General features: G+C 37.5%; 1 protein-coding gene across 3 annotated transcripts; it reads left to right on the top strand.

The window, feature by feature from the left end:
* The first annotated feature begins 2390 nt into the window (after positions 1-2390).
* PPDPFL (pancreatic progenitor cell differentiation and proliferation factor like) lies at positions 2391-6032 on the top strand. 3 transcript variants are annotated; one of them, XM_032758445.2, is made up of 5 exons: positions 2391-2529; positions 2739-2837; positions 4002-4079; positions 4177-4276; positions 5159-6032. In XM_032758445.2, exons 2-5 carry the CDS (start codon positions 2783-2785, stop codon positions 5169-5171), a joined length of 246 nt encoding a protein of 81 aa, XP_032614336.1. In that variant the 5' UTR covers positions 2391-2529; positions 2739-2782; the 3' UTR covers positions 5172-6032. The 3 variants fall into 3 exon arrangements, with proteins under 3 accessions (XP_032614336.1, XP_032614334.1, XP_032614335.1); XM_032758443.1 differs by having other exon boundaries at positions 5076-6032; XM_032758444.1 differs by having other exon boundaries at positions 4453-6032.
* The last annotated feature ends 7698 nt before the right edge of the window (positions 6033-13730 follow it).

The following is a 13730-nucleotide window of genomic DNA, read 5'->3' as shown; positions in this document are numbered from 1 at the left end:
TTCACAATAGCAGTGACATGGAATCAACCTACATGCCCATCAATGGTAGACTGGATAAAGAAAATGTGGTACATAGACACCATGGAATACTATGCAGCCCTAAGAAAGAATGAGATCATGTCCTTTGCAGGAACACTAATGGGGCTGGAGGCCATTATCCTTCGCAAACTGACACAGAAACAGAAAACCAAATACCACATGTTCTCACGTAGAAGTGGGAGTTAAATGATGAGAACACATGGACACACTGAGGGACACAACAGACACTGGGGTCTATTGGAGGGTGAAGGGTGGGAGGAGGGAGAGGATCAGGATAATAACTAATGGGTACTAGGCTTAATACCTGGGTAATGAAAGAATCTGTACAGCAAACGCCACAACATGTTACCTGTGTAACAAACCTGCACATGTACCCTTGAACTTAAAAGTTAAAGAGTCTTACACTTTTGGAAAAGAGAAAGCATTCCTAAACACTCAAGAAATTTGATAATTGTAGTTATAAAATATTTTGAAATAAATGACAAGAAGTGTAATTTCAGAGTAACTAAAAGGAAGAAGAATTAAAGCATAACAGAAAATAAAGAAATACAAAACCAAGAGACAAGAGAGGATTAAATATTTCTTTGAAAAAATTGGCTTTAGTAGAGAAAGCTGTAGCAAAACTAATTATTAAAGCAGAGAGGGAGAAGAGGCCTAAATAAATGATATTAACAACAAAAAGGAAGGACAGCCAGGTGAAGTAGATATTTATTGTTTGTTTATTTTGTTTTTATTTAATCATGTATATTTAAGATGTACAACATGATACAACATTTAGAAATACCTATACATGCTAAAATGATTACTACACTTAGGCAAATTAACATACCCATATCATATGGTTCTTTTATTTTGTGTGTGTGCATGTATGTGTGTGTGTGTGTGTGTGTGTGTTAAGAGCACCTGAAATCTACTCTCTTGGAAAATTTCCAGTATGCAGTGGAATAGTATTAGCTACAATCCTGCTGTACATTAGATCTCTAGACGTATTCATCTCACATAACTGCAGCTTTTGTACCCTTAGCCAACATCTCCCGACTCCCCCATCTCCCTGCCTCAGGTAATCACTCTTCTGTTGTCTGTTTCACTTTTTTAGATTCCACATGTAAGTGGGATCATGTAGCTGTCTTTTTGTCCTGTGTCTGGAGTAATATTTGAGAGGAACCATGATAGCATACTACAGTAAATGTTTTGAATACATTTGAAAACCTAGCTGACATGAATAATTTTATAGTAATGTATACACTACAAAAATTATGTTAGGAATGCAGAACCAGTAGCCACCGAACAAACTGAATCAGCAATGGACACAATCACCCCTCAGTGTAAAGGGAGCCACAATTTGATGCATAAGTCAACTGAGTCTATGAAAGGGCAAAGCAGGCCAAGGGCAGTGGCTCACGCCTGTAATCCCAGCACTTTGGGAGGCCGAGGCGGGTGGATCATGAGGTCAGGAGATCGAGACCATCCTGGCTAACACGGTAAAACCCCATCTCTACTAAAAATACAAAAATTAGCTGGGCGTGGTAGCACGTGCCTGTAGTCCCAGCTACTCGGGAGGCTGAGGCAGGAGAATGGCATGAACCTGGGAGGCGGAGCTTGCAGTGAGCCGAGATTGCGCCACTGCACTCCAGCCTGGGGGACAGAGTGAGTCTCGCTCCGTCTCAAAAAAAAAAAAAAAAAAAAAGGACAAAGCAACCTGTATGAGAAATGTTACTACAATCAGAATAAAATTTAACTTTTGTATCAGTAAATGATATTGATACGTCATAAATATCGTATTACCCATGATTTCCATTTGTCTCTTGTCATTCCTGCTAGAATTTCTAACTCACTGTCCATCTGTCCATCAAGTTCTACTGACTCCGTCCCACTTCCAGGAAGACTTCAATGTCCCCTAGAGTGCTTTCTTGCTCTGCTTTGACCGTGGGACTCTGCCTTGCCTCGCTGAAACTGTGGGCAGGTATGTTCAGTCTCCCCAGCCAGATAGCAGGCTGCTTGTGCATCCCACACGTGCCCAGCGTGGAGCTGCAGGTGGAGTGTGTGATTGTATCTAAGGCTGAGGAGACACTTGTGTATCGCCTCCCTCTCTGCAGTCATCAGCGGTTGTGATATTAAAGAGGCTGAGTCCAAAAGAGCATTGGGCCAAGTCCTTCCCTGCTGACTGCAGCCGAACTTGGCAGGCTGCTGTGTTCTGAGGGCCTTTGGCCGGCTGGAGGGCAGACGTGCAGAGAGTGCTTGCTTGCCGCCTCTGACTGGCTGTGTGCCCACCTCACTCCGAGTCACCCACAGCTCAGGTTCCAGCCAGCCTAGGGCTTCTAAATATAAGGTGTGCTCAGGGGTCCCCCATCACAGACCTACCTCTGACCCTGCGTGGGTGGTGCAGCCTGTCTTCAGTCACTAAGAACTGGTTCTTTCAAAGCATGTATTTTCTGAAGAAACTTTAGAACCACGTTTATTTTAAAAGAACGAACTGGAGAAAACAAATAGGTGAGTGACTACCTCATAGCTGAGTTAACACTTCTCTGACCTTTTTATTGCAGTATATTTGGTTGAACTTTTGTGGAAACATTTAAATTCCTTTTATAATCTATTTACTACACGGTAAATGATAATACTTTGTAACAGTCACGTGGAAAAAAGAAAAGGAAACTCCTTGTTATTCATATCAATGTCTCTTTTCTGTGTCGCTGATTCAGACTGATGCTCACAGCTTCTTGGGTGCTTTCTCACGGGTAAAGCCATGGCGTCGGTACCTTCCATTGGTTGCCTTCTAGCCAGAAATCAGTATTATCGAAGTAAGTTGCATCATCATAGAGACATCCTTAGATAATATGATTTGAGGTGATGTTTGTGGGATATTGTTAACACAGGTATCATGTTAACTTAAGGGAGAAAACTAACTATTGGTGACAATGAAGAAAGCAGGAGGCCTCAGGGACTTCTCTGATCCAGTGCTGACAGGCACTTCTTTGTTCTAGCTACGCTGTATCAGTGAAGCCATTGACACTTAAAAATCAGTGAACATCGGCTTATGTTTCATTATTACATTTTAATTTCATGTACCTAGCATTCTGTAAGATTCACTAAAAACTGATAATTTTACATAAATAAAGTATTATTCAACTCCTTAGAAAAGATAGCATGACTTTGCTTAAAACATTTTCTAATTTCCATCTTCTGCTATGGATAATAGGCCAACTTCTATCTGGCCAGTTTTATTTTTATTAATCTATCCATCTGTTCATATTCATAGCCAAATAGAAAATTGTAGCTTCTTAGAGAAGACTGAGAAATTTCTTAAAATAAAATAAGCATCTCAGAACCAAATTAGTAGTTATTAAAAGTATCTATGGCAACAACACATAGAAAACTCTTCTTCCAAGGGTTGTTCGTAGTATAAGTGTTAGAGACAACTACTGATTTATTCATTTTACAAAAGTTTATGCTCATTTACTTGGTGTTATTTATCCACAGGAGTTACTTTTATATCCTGATCTTATAAGAGACATAGGTTTTAAATACAAGCCTAATAAGACAAAATGTTTGTTCTTTCAAAATAATTCCTCAATTTCTAGATTTGATGACTTTTGTAGAACTTTAAATATATACATATGTAATATTTCTAATGTAGTACAACAATATTTATTATTGGTCTTGTTCTTTCTTAGTTTTTGAATCTGAAAACATTTATAATACATTTTAAATTCAACATTCATATCCAAGGAAAGAGTGAGTTTCCTGCCTTGGAAATGAGTATATCTTATCAGTAGAACATAGTATTTCTTAATATAGCAGCTTTCTATTGATGGGTAATTTGATCAGTTTTTCAATTCATGAATTCACAAGCCAGGAATAAATGATTTCAAACCATGCTACTTGACAGTTTGTATATAAATGATGCGAATTTGCTTGTCTGGTTGCCAGTTATTTATTTGTTTAATATCATTTGTTTCCTACAGAGTCCAGTGTTTCTTCAGTTAGTTCTTTAACTGGCTCTGATTCTGTTAACTTCATAGATGATGACAAACCACAGCAAGGTACTTAGTTATTTCTTTCAGTGTCATCCTTCTTATTTCTTTTTATTTTTAATCTCAAATTTGTTTGATAAGGAGTAACACAAATTTTATTTGATAGGGTTGCCTGAAGTGGCAGAATCCACCTGGTGGTTTAAATCCTTTTTCCATTCTGAACCTGTGCTTTCAAATATGAGAATAAAAGATCTGTCTGCTACTGGGTGAGTTTTAGCCTTCTCTGGTAAGGGCAGTTCTTACTTAGTGAATGAAATAATGCATATGGTATGTGTTATGCTACTCACTTAGGGTACACAGTTGTCTCTTGAGAGCAGTGAGCCTTGCCTATGAAGCGCACCTGAGGGATGAGGGTTTCACTAACACAGCTCCCTCCTTGCAGGTCGCTGTCAGGAAGATCATAGCACCCTTTCCAGTTCAATCACTCAAGAATGGTGGAGAAGTCATATGCCAAACTGTGTCATTGTTTGGCGGGGGATGGACTGAGAATCAGAGGAAAGGGTCTAAATTTGTTTTGCTCATACCTTCAGGAAAAGAATAACCATTGTCTAGTTGTTGTCTTAGATAACCTTAGGATAACACTGCTGATTTTGATTAGCTTCTGTGTGGTGCAAATTACTAGACAGGTTGAATTGGGAGTTTGTGTGCAGTTGTTTTCAGACATTTTGAGCTCAAACACACTGACTAGCACAGTTGTTATTTAATATATTTAAACTACTTATTTTGGATTTTAGACATTTGAATACCTAGTAACTAAATGGAATAGAAATAATCTATAATAAAGGGATTCATAGATGCCAATGTTGAAATATAGTGATTTTGATGAATTTTCCATCTAAGACAAATTTAGAATCATTATTTAAAATATTTTAAAAAGCCAATGCAAGGCAAATTGTTGGAAAGATGTTTTCTTGACACTCTTTATCAAGTTTATTCATTTGAATTATCTGGAGAGTATTTCATTTATTTATCCCCTCCTCTCTGACTACTATAAAGTCAACCCAGATTACAGATGAGCACTTTGTAGCTGATCATCTTTGCACTGCCATTTGATGAACATGTTGGTAATGGTTGCCTGCCTTATGTAGCATGAACAGTTGATTCTGACAATCAAGATCCTCTGCCTGCTGCAGTGGTCCATACATGAACGGCTTCCCTTCAGTGCCCCAGCTACTCCAGGACTCTTCTCCATTGTAAGAAGACAAAAATGTATCTGAGATCTCATTTATGAGACAAGATAGCAGCAGCCACTGATATCACAAAAGTTTAGGCATTTTTCTCAACACAGACTATCACTGCAAGTGGCACTTGCTACCTGGTGCATCTTTGAAAAGTGTGCCTTTAGAAACAAGACACCCTTTTAAAGTAATATGTCTTCAAATGTTGTGATTTGCATAAAGTAGCTCTTTCATTACTTATATAATTTTTATTAAAAAAACATAAGTTAGACTGTTTATATGTCTGTTGAGTGATTTATTTATTATGCCTTAAAACTGATGTGTCAATGTTTCACATAATGGTTTAAAGGGCATTGAATTCGGAATTTTAGAAAAGAATTGTAAGAATTCAATTTTTTTTAAATAATGAAGGTTGGAAATAGCATATGTATCATTAAGTACATTACCTGTTAAATAGATTACCATAGAGCTAATCAATTGGTCATTGTATAGACTTTAAAATTCATGACTTTAAATAATATTTAATAACATGGAAAAGTATATTATGGCATTAAAAATTTGCATAATACACCATATATGGTACAATCGTAGTTGTATTAAAAAGTTACATATGCATAAAGATAGACTGGAAGGAACTATACCCAAATGCTGACAGAGCTATTTCTGGAGATTGGATTATGGGCGTTTTTCATTCTCTTTTTAATACATTTTTCCGTATCTGCAAATTTTTCTAATATGACAAGTATTGTGTATAATTAGAAAATAATAAATATTAATATAAAAAGGCACTGAAAGTTTCTGCATAAGTGTATTCCCTATATTGAGTAGAATAGCTCTCTCTTCTTTGAATATTGCATAAATAATACTTAATAAGTTACAATTGATAAGTTTCTGTATATTGCTTGCAAGTAGTTTTCAGTGTAAGATGTAATGCTTAGATATCAGGGATGCTCACTCACTTAGAGGTAGACATCACTACAGTCATGGCGCCAATGCTGACTTAAAAATCCAGTGGAGCACACATAACCCTTGGTAGGATGGTCTTCCTACCCAACTACATAACCATGACAGAGCATCCAGGCTGGTCACTGGCAGTGACAGACATTGCAGACAGATCATCTACCTGTTCCGAATGGGAAAGGCATTTCTTCAAGCTTGTGTCCCTTTATCACGTAGCTGTTAATGAAAGGACTCAAACATCCCTTTGATCCACATCACTGTCTACATGTGATGGTTTTCCTGGTGGCTGCCAGCCTGAACACATTTTCTCTATTTCTAGAAGTGGATTAAATTTTAGGAGTATATATATATTTACTTGATTTTGGTCCAAATTAAATCACAGTAATTAAAAATGGAGTTTTTTAAGTGAGAGAAAAATATTATGAAACAAAATGGTAAACTGTGGAAAGGTTCTGTTTCTACTTTAATATCATCAGCAAATAATTTTTTTTCTTAACTACTTATATATGTATGAACAGATTGCTTGTTTAGGTTACTTGATGAATTTTGCAAAATAGACTAGCAAGTTGGCATTTATTTTGTTTACTCAGAAAAATACCATTTGTTAAATTATCTTATTTGGGAGGGCTTATGTATTTGTAAAAATTACAGCTTTTATATTAGTTTAGACTAGTGTTGCTCTTTCTGAAAGCTATTACTATTTAAAGTAATGGAATTTTACATGAAATTTTAAGTCAAACAAAACTATGAACATATATAGCAATTAAATATTTTAGAGTGGTTACACACACATATGTGAAGATAGATAGATGAAATAGATAGATAGATATGTTAAAAAAATAGAAGAAATCTTTCCAGAAAGTAACATTAAATTGAACTCACAAAATGATTTAAAAATGGAAAGAATTTCTGCATACTATCCCAGAGTTTCTACAAAATTAAAATAATATAAATAAAAGGAACAAAATATCTTCTGGTTAATTCTAGATAATCTTTCTCAATGTATCAGAAGACATTTTTGCGCTGCCTTTAAAAAGTACGTCACAAATAGATCTCAGCATAATTGTGCTTTATTTTAGATAAAATATCTCCTGTCTGGCTGTGTTGCTTGTTGGGTAGACAATCAATAGTGAAGGCCAAGTGTGTTGGGGAGGTGACATCAATCCAGATGACTTGCAATGTGCTGTGAACATTCTAATCTGATATTATGAAATGTCATTTGACTGGACTTGGATGTCTGTATTAAACGCAGTAAGATTTTGATAATTTAGGCTCAGGTTCTATAAAACTGTGTATTGGTATTCCGCTATGTTTTTTTGTTGTATGGTTTTGATCTCAGGTTTCAAGTTACTGATTTTATATTCTTTACAGATAAAACCACCAACAGCCCATCCCTTAATTCTCACTGCCGTAAAAGTTCTTGAGTTGGTGTTTAGGCCTTCTTGGTGCTTCACACAATACGTAGAATTTAAAGTTGTAGAAAACAAAACTGCAGGCCGGGCTCGGTGGCTCACGCTTGTAATCCCAGCACTTTGGGAGGCCGAGGCGGGCGGATCATGAGGTCAGGAGATCGAGACCATGGTGAAACCCCGTCTCTACTTAAAATACAAAAAAAAAAAAAATTAGCCGGGCGTGGTGGCGGGCGCCTGTAGTCCCAGCCTACCCGGAGAGGCTGAGGCAGGGAAATGGTGAACCCGAGGCGCGGAGCTGCAGTGAGCCGAGATTGCACCACTGCACTCCAGCCTGGGCGACAGAGCGAGACTCCGTCTCAAAAAAAAAAAAAAAAAAAAGAAAACAAAACTGCAGGCTTCCATTTGGCTATTAAAGAAGGATGATAAAATTATTTTAAAGAGTGAAAGTTGAAAGTGGCCAGGTTGAATTGAACAGGGCTAAAACTCTAACTCATAGAAATTCAAGAAGTGTAACAAGTCATAATTTATTCAAGCTCCCTATAAAATCTTCTAACCCAACACGTCAAAGCCAAGTTCATGATCTCTATACCCCACCATTATCTCCTTGTAGTATCTTTGCTTTCAGATAATGATGGCAGCATTAATCAACTCAAGTAAGTAGCAAGTTGTCCTGTTTTCTTTCCTATCCAATCTAACATCAAGTCCTTTCAATTTTATATCTTTAATGTTTCTGGGTCTACCTACTTTCTTTCCCAAGTGCACTACCTGAATTCAAATGTCCATCATTTGTCCCTGGGGTAGGGCCATGACCTCCTAAGTGGTCCACTTACACTATTTTTATCTCTCTCCAGCCAACTGTCCTCTACAGAATAACCATAACCATCTTTAGAATTTACAACCTGATTATACTCCCCTGTGAACATTCACACACACACACACACACACACCCTCCCACATTTGCATACACAGAAGACTCAATCGCTCCTAATAAATTAGGGGTAAATTCACAGCTCACCAATCCTAGCTCTGGTCCAGCCCCTGGTGACACCTATGATCCATCCCTGCAGCCTGCTCCCCACAGCTTCCTGTGTTTCAGCTGCATCTGCCTTCCTGCAGTCCCTTATGTACATCATTTTCCCTGTTGCCTCAGGGTCTTTCCATTTCCCTCAGCTTAAAATCTCCTCACTTAATGTCTACTTATCTTTGAAACCTTAGCTCTAAAGTCACTTCCACTGAGAAACTTTCCGACCTCCCTGACTCAATTAGATTTTCCATTACCCACTCAGTTAGTGCATGTCTCTCTCCTTCCCAGCACTGATCACAGATATAATTTTACAATTGTTTGTGTAGTTATTTGATTAATATAGGTTTCATCCATTACACTATAAACTACAAGAAGGTAAGATCAAGGGTCATGTCTGCTTTCCTGAACATTGTGTACCCAGCCTCTGACATGCAATAAATATTTGCAAAGGAATGGTAATAGTTCTTTAGCCAGGACTGGTCACAACCTCAAGAAGCATTACTTTTCAGTGGGAAGGAGGAAACACTAAATCAATAAAGAAATGAATAAAATGTTTTCTAATAGTGGTACGTCCTGTAAAGGAAATGAGGTGTTTTGTGGGAGAGTGATGAGATAGGGTGGAGGTAGAGGGAGGGCAACTTTGATTGGTGAAGTTAGGAAAGGACTCAGTGAGAAGCTGGCTTTGGGGTGGAGTCCTGAAGGAGGAGAAGTGACCAGTTTTGTGAGAAGTACTCTGGGCAGAGAAAATAGCCAGTGGGGCTTGCTGCGCTCTGCATTGTGTATATAGTCTCTCGTTACACTGCTGTCAATTTGGCTTGGGAAGAATTTTGCATTTTCCATGTGGAGGTCAAATTGTCAACAGCTTTTGTTTCCAACTACACCCGCACCGAGAAATGGCAGGGTATGGGGACTATGCCCTTTCTTCTTCAAGTCCCTCAGGCTGATCTATAAATTGTCCCCAATAACACTGTACAGTAGCATGCATACAAAGTAATCCAAGTCCAGTGGGGCATGCCCTCAGGTGTCTCCAGTCCTTGAAATAATTCTCTAAACTAACAAGGTAAGTTCTACCCTATCATTTCCTTTCTACCCCTCACACCAAGTGGGTAAGTGCATTGCTATTAAAGATTTGTCTCTAGTTTCTTTTTGACAAACTATATTTCTAGAAAAATTTTATATCAAAGGACTAGGAAAAAGGGAGAGCTACACTATCACCTTCCTTACACAATAATGTAGAAAGAATGTATTTCAGTTCTGGGGTCTGAAAAGTTTTCTCCATTATAGTCAAATCACTTGGTTCTCAAAAGGCTAAGAAAAAAGCTTATGATGTGTTTCTAATACATCTTCAAACAACTTTTACTCAACTTTTAAATACCTTTTAATTAAATTCATTATAACCAAATATCTATTTCATTTATTCAGAAAAAAACATATTTCTGTTATAGTTTTATCTAAGAGGGTTAGACCATACAAGTTTTGCTTCATTATTTTTAGTTAGGTGTATTGGAGTTTGTTTGCCTCCAAATTATAAACCCCAAATATATTAAATCCTTTGTATTCTAGTAATTATTTGATTAACAGCCAACTGAAATTTAAGTTTAATGAATATTTTATCCTTTTCTCATGCTTAGCAGAGGTTTTTGAATTAATGAACGAAGTTATTGGAACTGTGATTTGTATGTCAATACACTACAAAGGTTAGTGTTTTAAAATTCTTTTTCAGGGAAGAATGACTAACATTTTATTTGCAAATAAACTACCTTTGAAAATATTTGTTCAATCTTAAGAAGCATATTTAGAGAGCTGCTTATCTTCAGATTTCAAGCTAAATTTCACCATGAAAAAGGAAGACAGATAAAACTCATAAACTCATCATTTTACTTTGTTCTTTTTTATCTTAGATGGATTTCACATATCCACTTATTTTCTGTTACCGCTGATACAGCTTAATATTCTGGAAGAAGACTGTATTATTTTCTCTCTATTGTGCAAAAGACATCCTTTTACCTTGATATGTTTGACAGGTGTTCATGGCAGTCCCTGAGTTAGGAGCATATTTGAGTCTATTTGATGGTGAATGTAAGATCTCAATTGGTCCTGAATTCTGGACTCCACAGGAGTAAGGTTTTGAATTGAAAGCGAGGTAGGCCTCATTTAACGGAGCAGTGTAGGACTGGAATAAGAAACTGGGGATCTGTGGAGGTGAATTAATTGCTCTTACACATACTTAAAAGTTTAACAAATCTGTAACTGGCCTATTAATTCCAAATCAATGAACAAGTATTTTCTTTCTGGAAACATTTTTTAAACACTATTCCATATGCTTTCCTTTTTCAAAATTCTAGAACATGTTAAATTTCAGGGAGTCAAATCGCTCTCCAGCTAATCATTCTAATTAGTTATTCATAACATTTGGGTGAAGCATACCTCATATTTCTTCAAATAGCAATAATGACTTCTCTAATGTTAAATAGTTAAAACACGGTAAGGCAGCGAGAAAGGCTAGAAGTGTATTACAACAGTGTAAAACTCCATAAGCACCTTGTTTGCTGTCCAAACAAGCAGCAATTTAATTTGGCAAATCTGCAGCCTTTAAATTCTCACAATTTGATGTGTCTAAGACTCATGTGGGGAGTTTGAGAAAGTGCAGATAGCAGGTCTCCCTCTCCAGAAATCCCACACCCACAGTCCTGAGTTGAGGGCTAGGAATCTCATTCTTCAGTGAGGGCTTCTGGGGCTTTGTTTCTGGTGCAGAGAGTAACATTTCTTTACACTGCCTATGGGCAAAACTGCCACTGTCCCTCTGCCCAAAGTCTGGGAACAAGCTGCTTCTGTTAAGCTATGGTGGTAATTTTGGTGTGAAAAAAGCACAATGACCTGAGAGAGCAAGTGAGTGATTCTGGAAACAAAAATCATGTAAAATAGTGAGGTTATTTCAAATCAGGAAGGGTTAGAAGTTAAATATATGTAAGCAATCAAGTTCAAACATTGTAGGAAAAGTTGGAGTTCAGAAAGATTACCAAGTTTTGTAGGTAGTTTTCTTTCACATCCTTAAATGTTAATAATTACAGACAGCTGCTAATTTTAAATTAAAATGTCCTTTTTATTCTTTTTAGGTCATAATTCATTCATGACTTCCATTAGAGATAAATGCAATCTTAAAAATGATATTTTTTTCAATTTATCTCCATTCATATAAAATGTATATTGTGTTTATGCTTACCTGATAATAACGTATATTTTCTTCTGTCATTCTGCAGTGTCACCATGGCTTTGAAAATGAACACAGATGGCCTAAGAAACACATTCAAAAATAGAATAATATGGGCCATCACGTGTCTCACACTTATAATCCCAGTATGCTGGGAGGTGGAGGTGGGAGGATCACTGTAGCTGGGGAGTTTGAGATGAGACCAGCCTGGGCGACATAGAGAAACGTCATCTCTGTAAAAAATACAAAAAAGAAACTAGCCAGGTTTGGTGGCACCTGTGGTCCCAACTACTTGGGTGGGTGAGGCCAGGTGTAGAGGCTGCAGTGAGCTAGATAACACCACTGCACTTTAGTCCAGCCTGGGTGACAAAGCAAGATCCTATCTCAAAAGAAGGAAGGGAAGGGGGTGGGGGGGGGGGGGGGAGGGGAGGGGAGGGGAGAAGAAAGAAAGAAAGAAAGAAGAAAGAAAGAAAGAAAGAGAAAGAAAGAAAGAAAGAGAGAGAAAGAAAGAAAGAGAGAGAGAGAAAGAGAAAGAAAGAAGAAAAGAAAGAAAAAGAAAGAAAGAGAAAAAGAAAGAAATGAAGGAAGGAGGGAGAGAGGGAGGGAGGGAGGAACAGATGAAAGAAGGGAGGGAGGAAGGAAGGAAGAAAAGAAAGAAAGAAAAAGAAAGAAAGAGAAGAAAGAAAAAGAAAGAAAGGAAGAAAGAAAGAAAAAGAAAGAAAAAGAAGGGAGGAAGGGAGGAAAGGAAAGCATTACAAGATTGGAGAAAGGAGATGTGCGCTGATGTCCCAGGGGGGCTGTCTGTTTTATTTATGCAGTGATGATTTCTTGCCTATCTCCCATGTGCCAGATTCTCAGCTGGATTCCAGTCTCATCATACTCTCATTTCACAGCAGTGTCAGGACAGAGAACATTCCACCTGGGACTCCAGGGAAGGCAGGTAATCTCACTTGTTCTCCTGTAAAGAAAGAGCCGGCGGAGGAGGTGGGGGATGGGGGATGGGGGCGGTGGTGGTGGTGAAAGTCTACTAAATGCCTGCTAAAGAAGTTTGCGTATTATAGAAAGGTAGAAGGGAAGAACAACTAGTATGCTGAAGTTAACAATTGCTGCTGTGGCTTTAAACTTTAAGAAAATTCAACAGCAAAAATATTTAAAGCAGCCTTAAAGAATGAATAAGGAAAAGCTTATATATTTGTGATCTTTATTACTGCACATATCGTCCTAATACATTTTATATTTTAAGAACAAACAATCTTTTTTATAAAGGATTTGGATTGTTTTGCATTCCTCCAGAGAGTAAAATGTCTAAATCACACACACCATGCTCATCTAAGGGCTTCTAAAAATGGAATCAGCTTTAGCAACAGTTTTGGGAAGTGATCTGTAAAGAATTTGATTTTTATTTTGGAAAGTGTTCACACAAAGCTTTCAAATTAATAACAATCACCATTATTTACTTTGTTATTTCAATGAGTAATTGTTGCAGTGTACTCTAGTCCACACTATATTATAATCACAAGCTCCATTCAGTCTTACTTTTAATAAAAGTTTTTAAATTATTGAAAACTAAAATGTTGGTAGAATTTCAAAGTGACTCATTCATACTAAGCATGAGAGGTCATGTTTTTATTAGTCAAGTTAAGATTATGTGCTGGACCAGGTGTAGTGGCTCACGTCTGTAATCCTAGCACTTTGGGAGGCTGAAGCAGGTGGATCACTTGAGGTCAGGAGTTCAAGACCAGCCTGGCCAATATGGTGAAACCCCATCTCTACCAAAAGTACAAAAATTAGCCAGCTGTAGTGGCATGCGCTTGTAATACCAGTTACTCAGGAGGCTGATGCAGGAGAATCGCTTGAACCCAGGAGGCAGAGGTT

The sequence above is a fragment of the Hylobates moloch genome, unplaced genomic scaffold (assembly GCF_009828535.3).
Source record: "Hylobates moloch isolate HMO894 unplaced genomic scaffold, HMol_V3 SCAFFOLD_9, whole genome shotgun sequence".
NCBI lineage: Eukaryota > Metazoa > Chordata > Mammalia > Primates > Hylobatidae > Hylobates > Hylobates moloch.
This window is presented reverse-complemented; position numbering and strand designations above follow the sequence as displayed.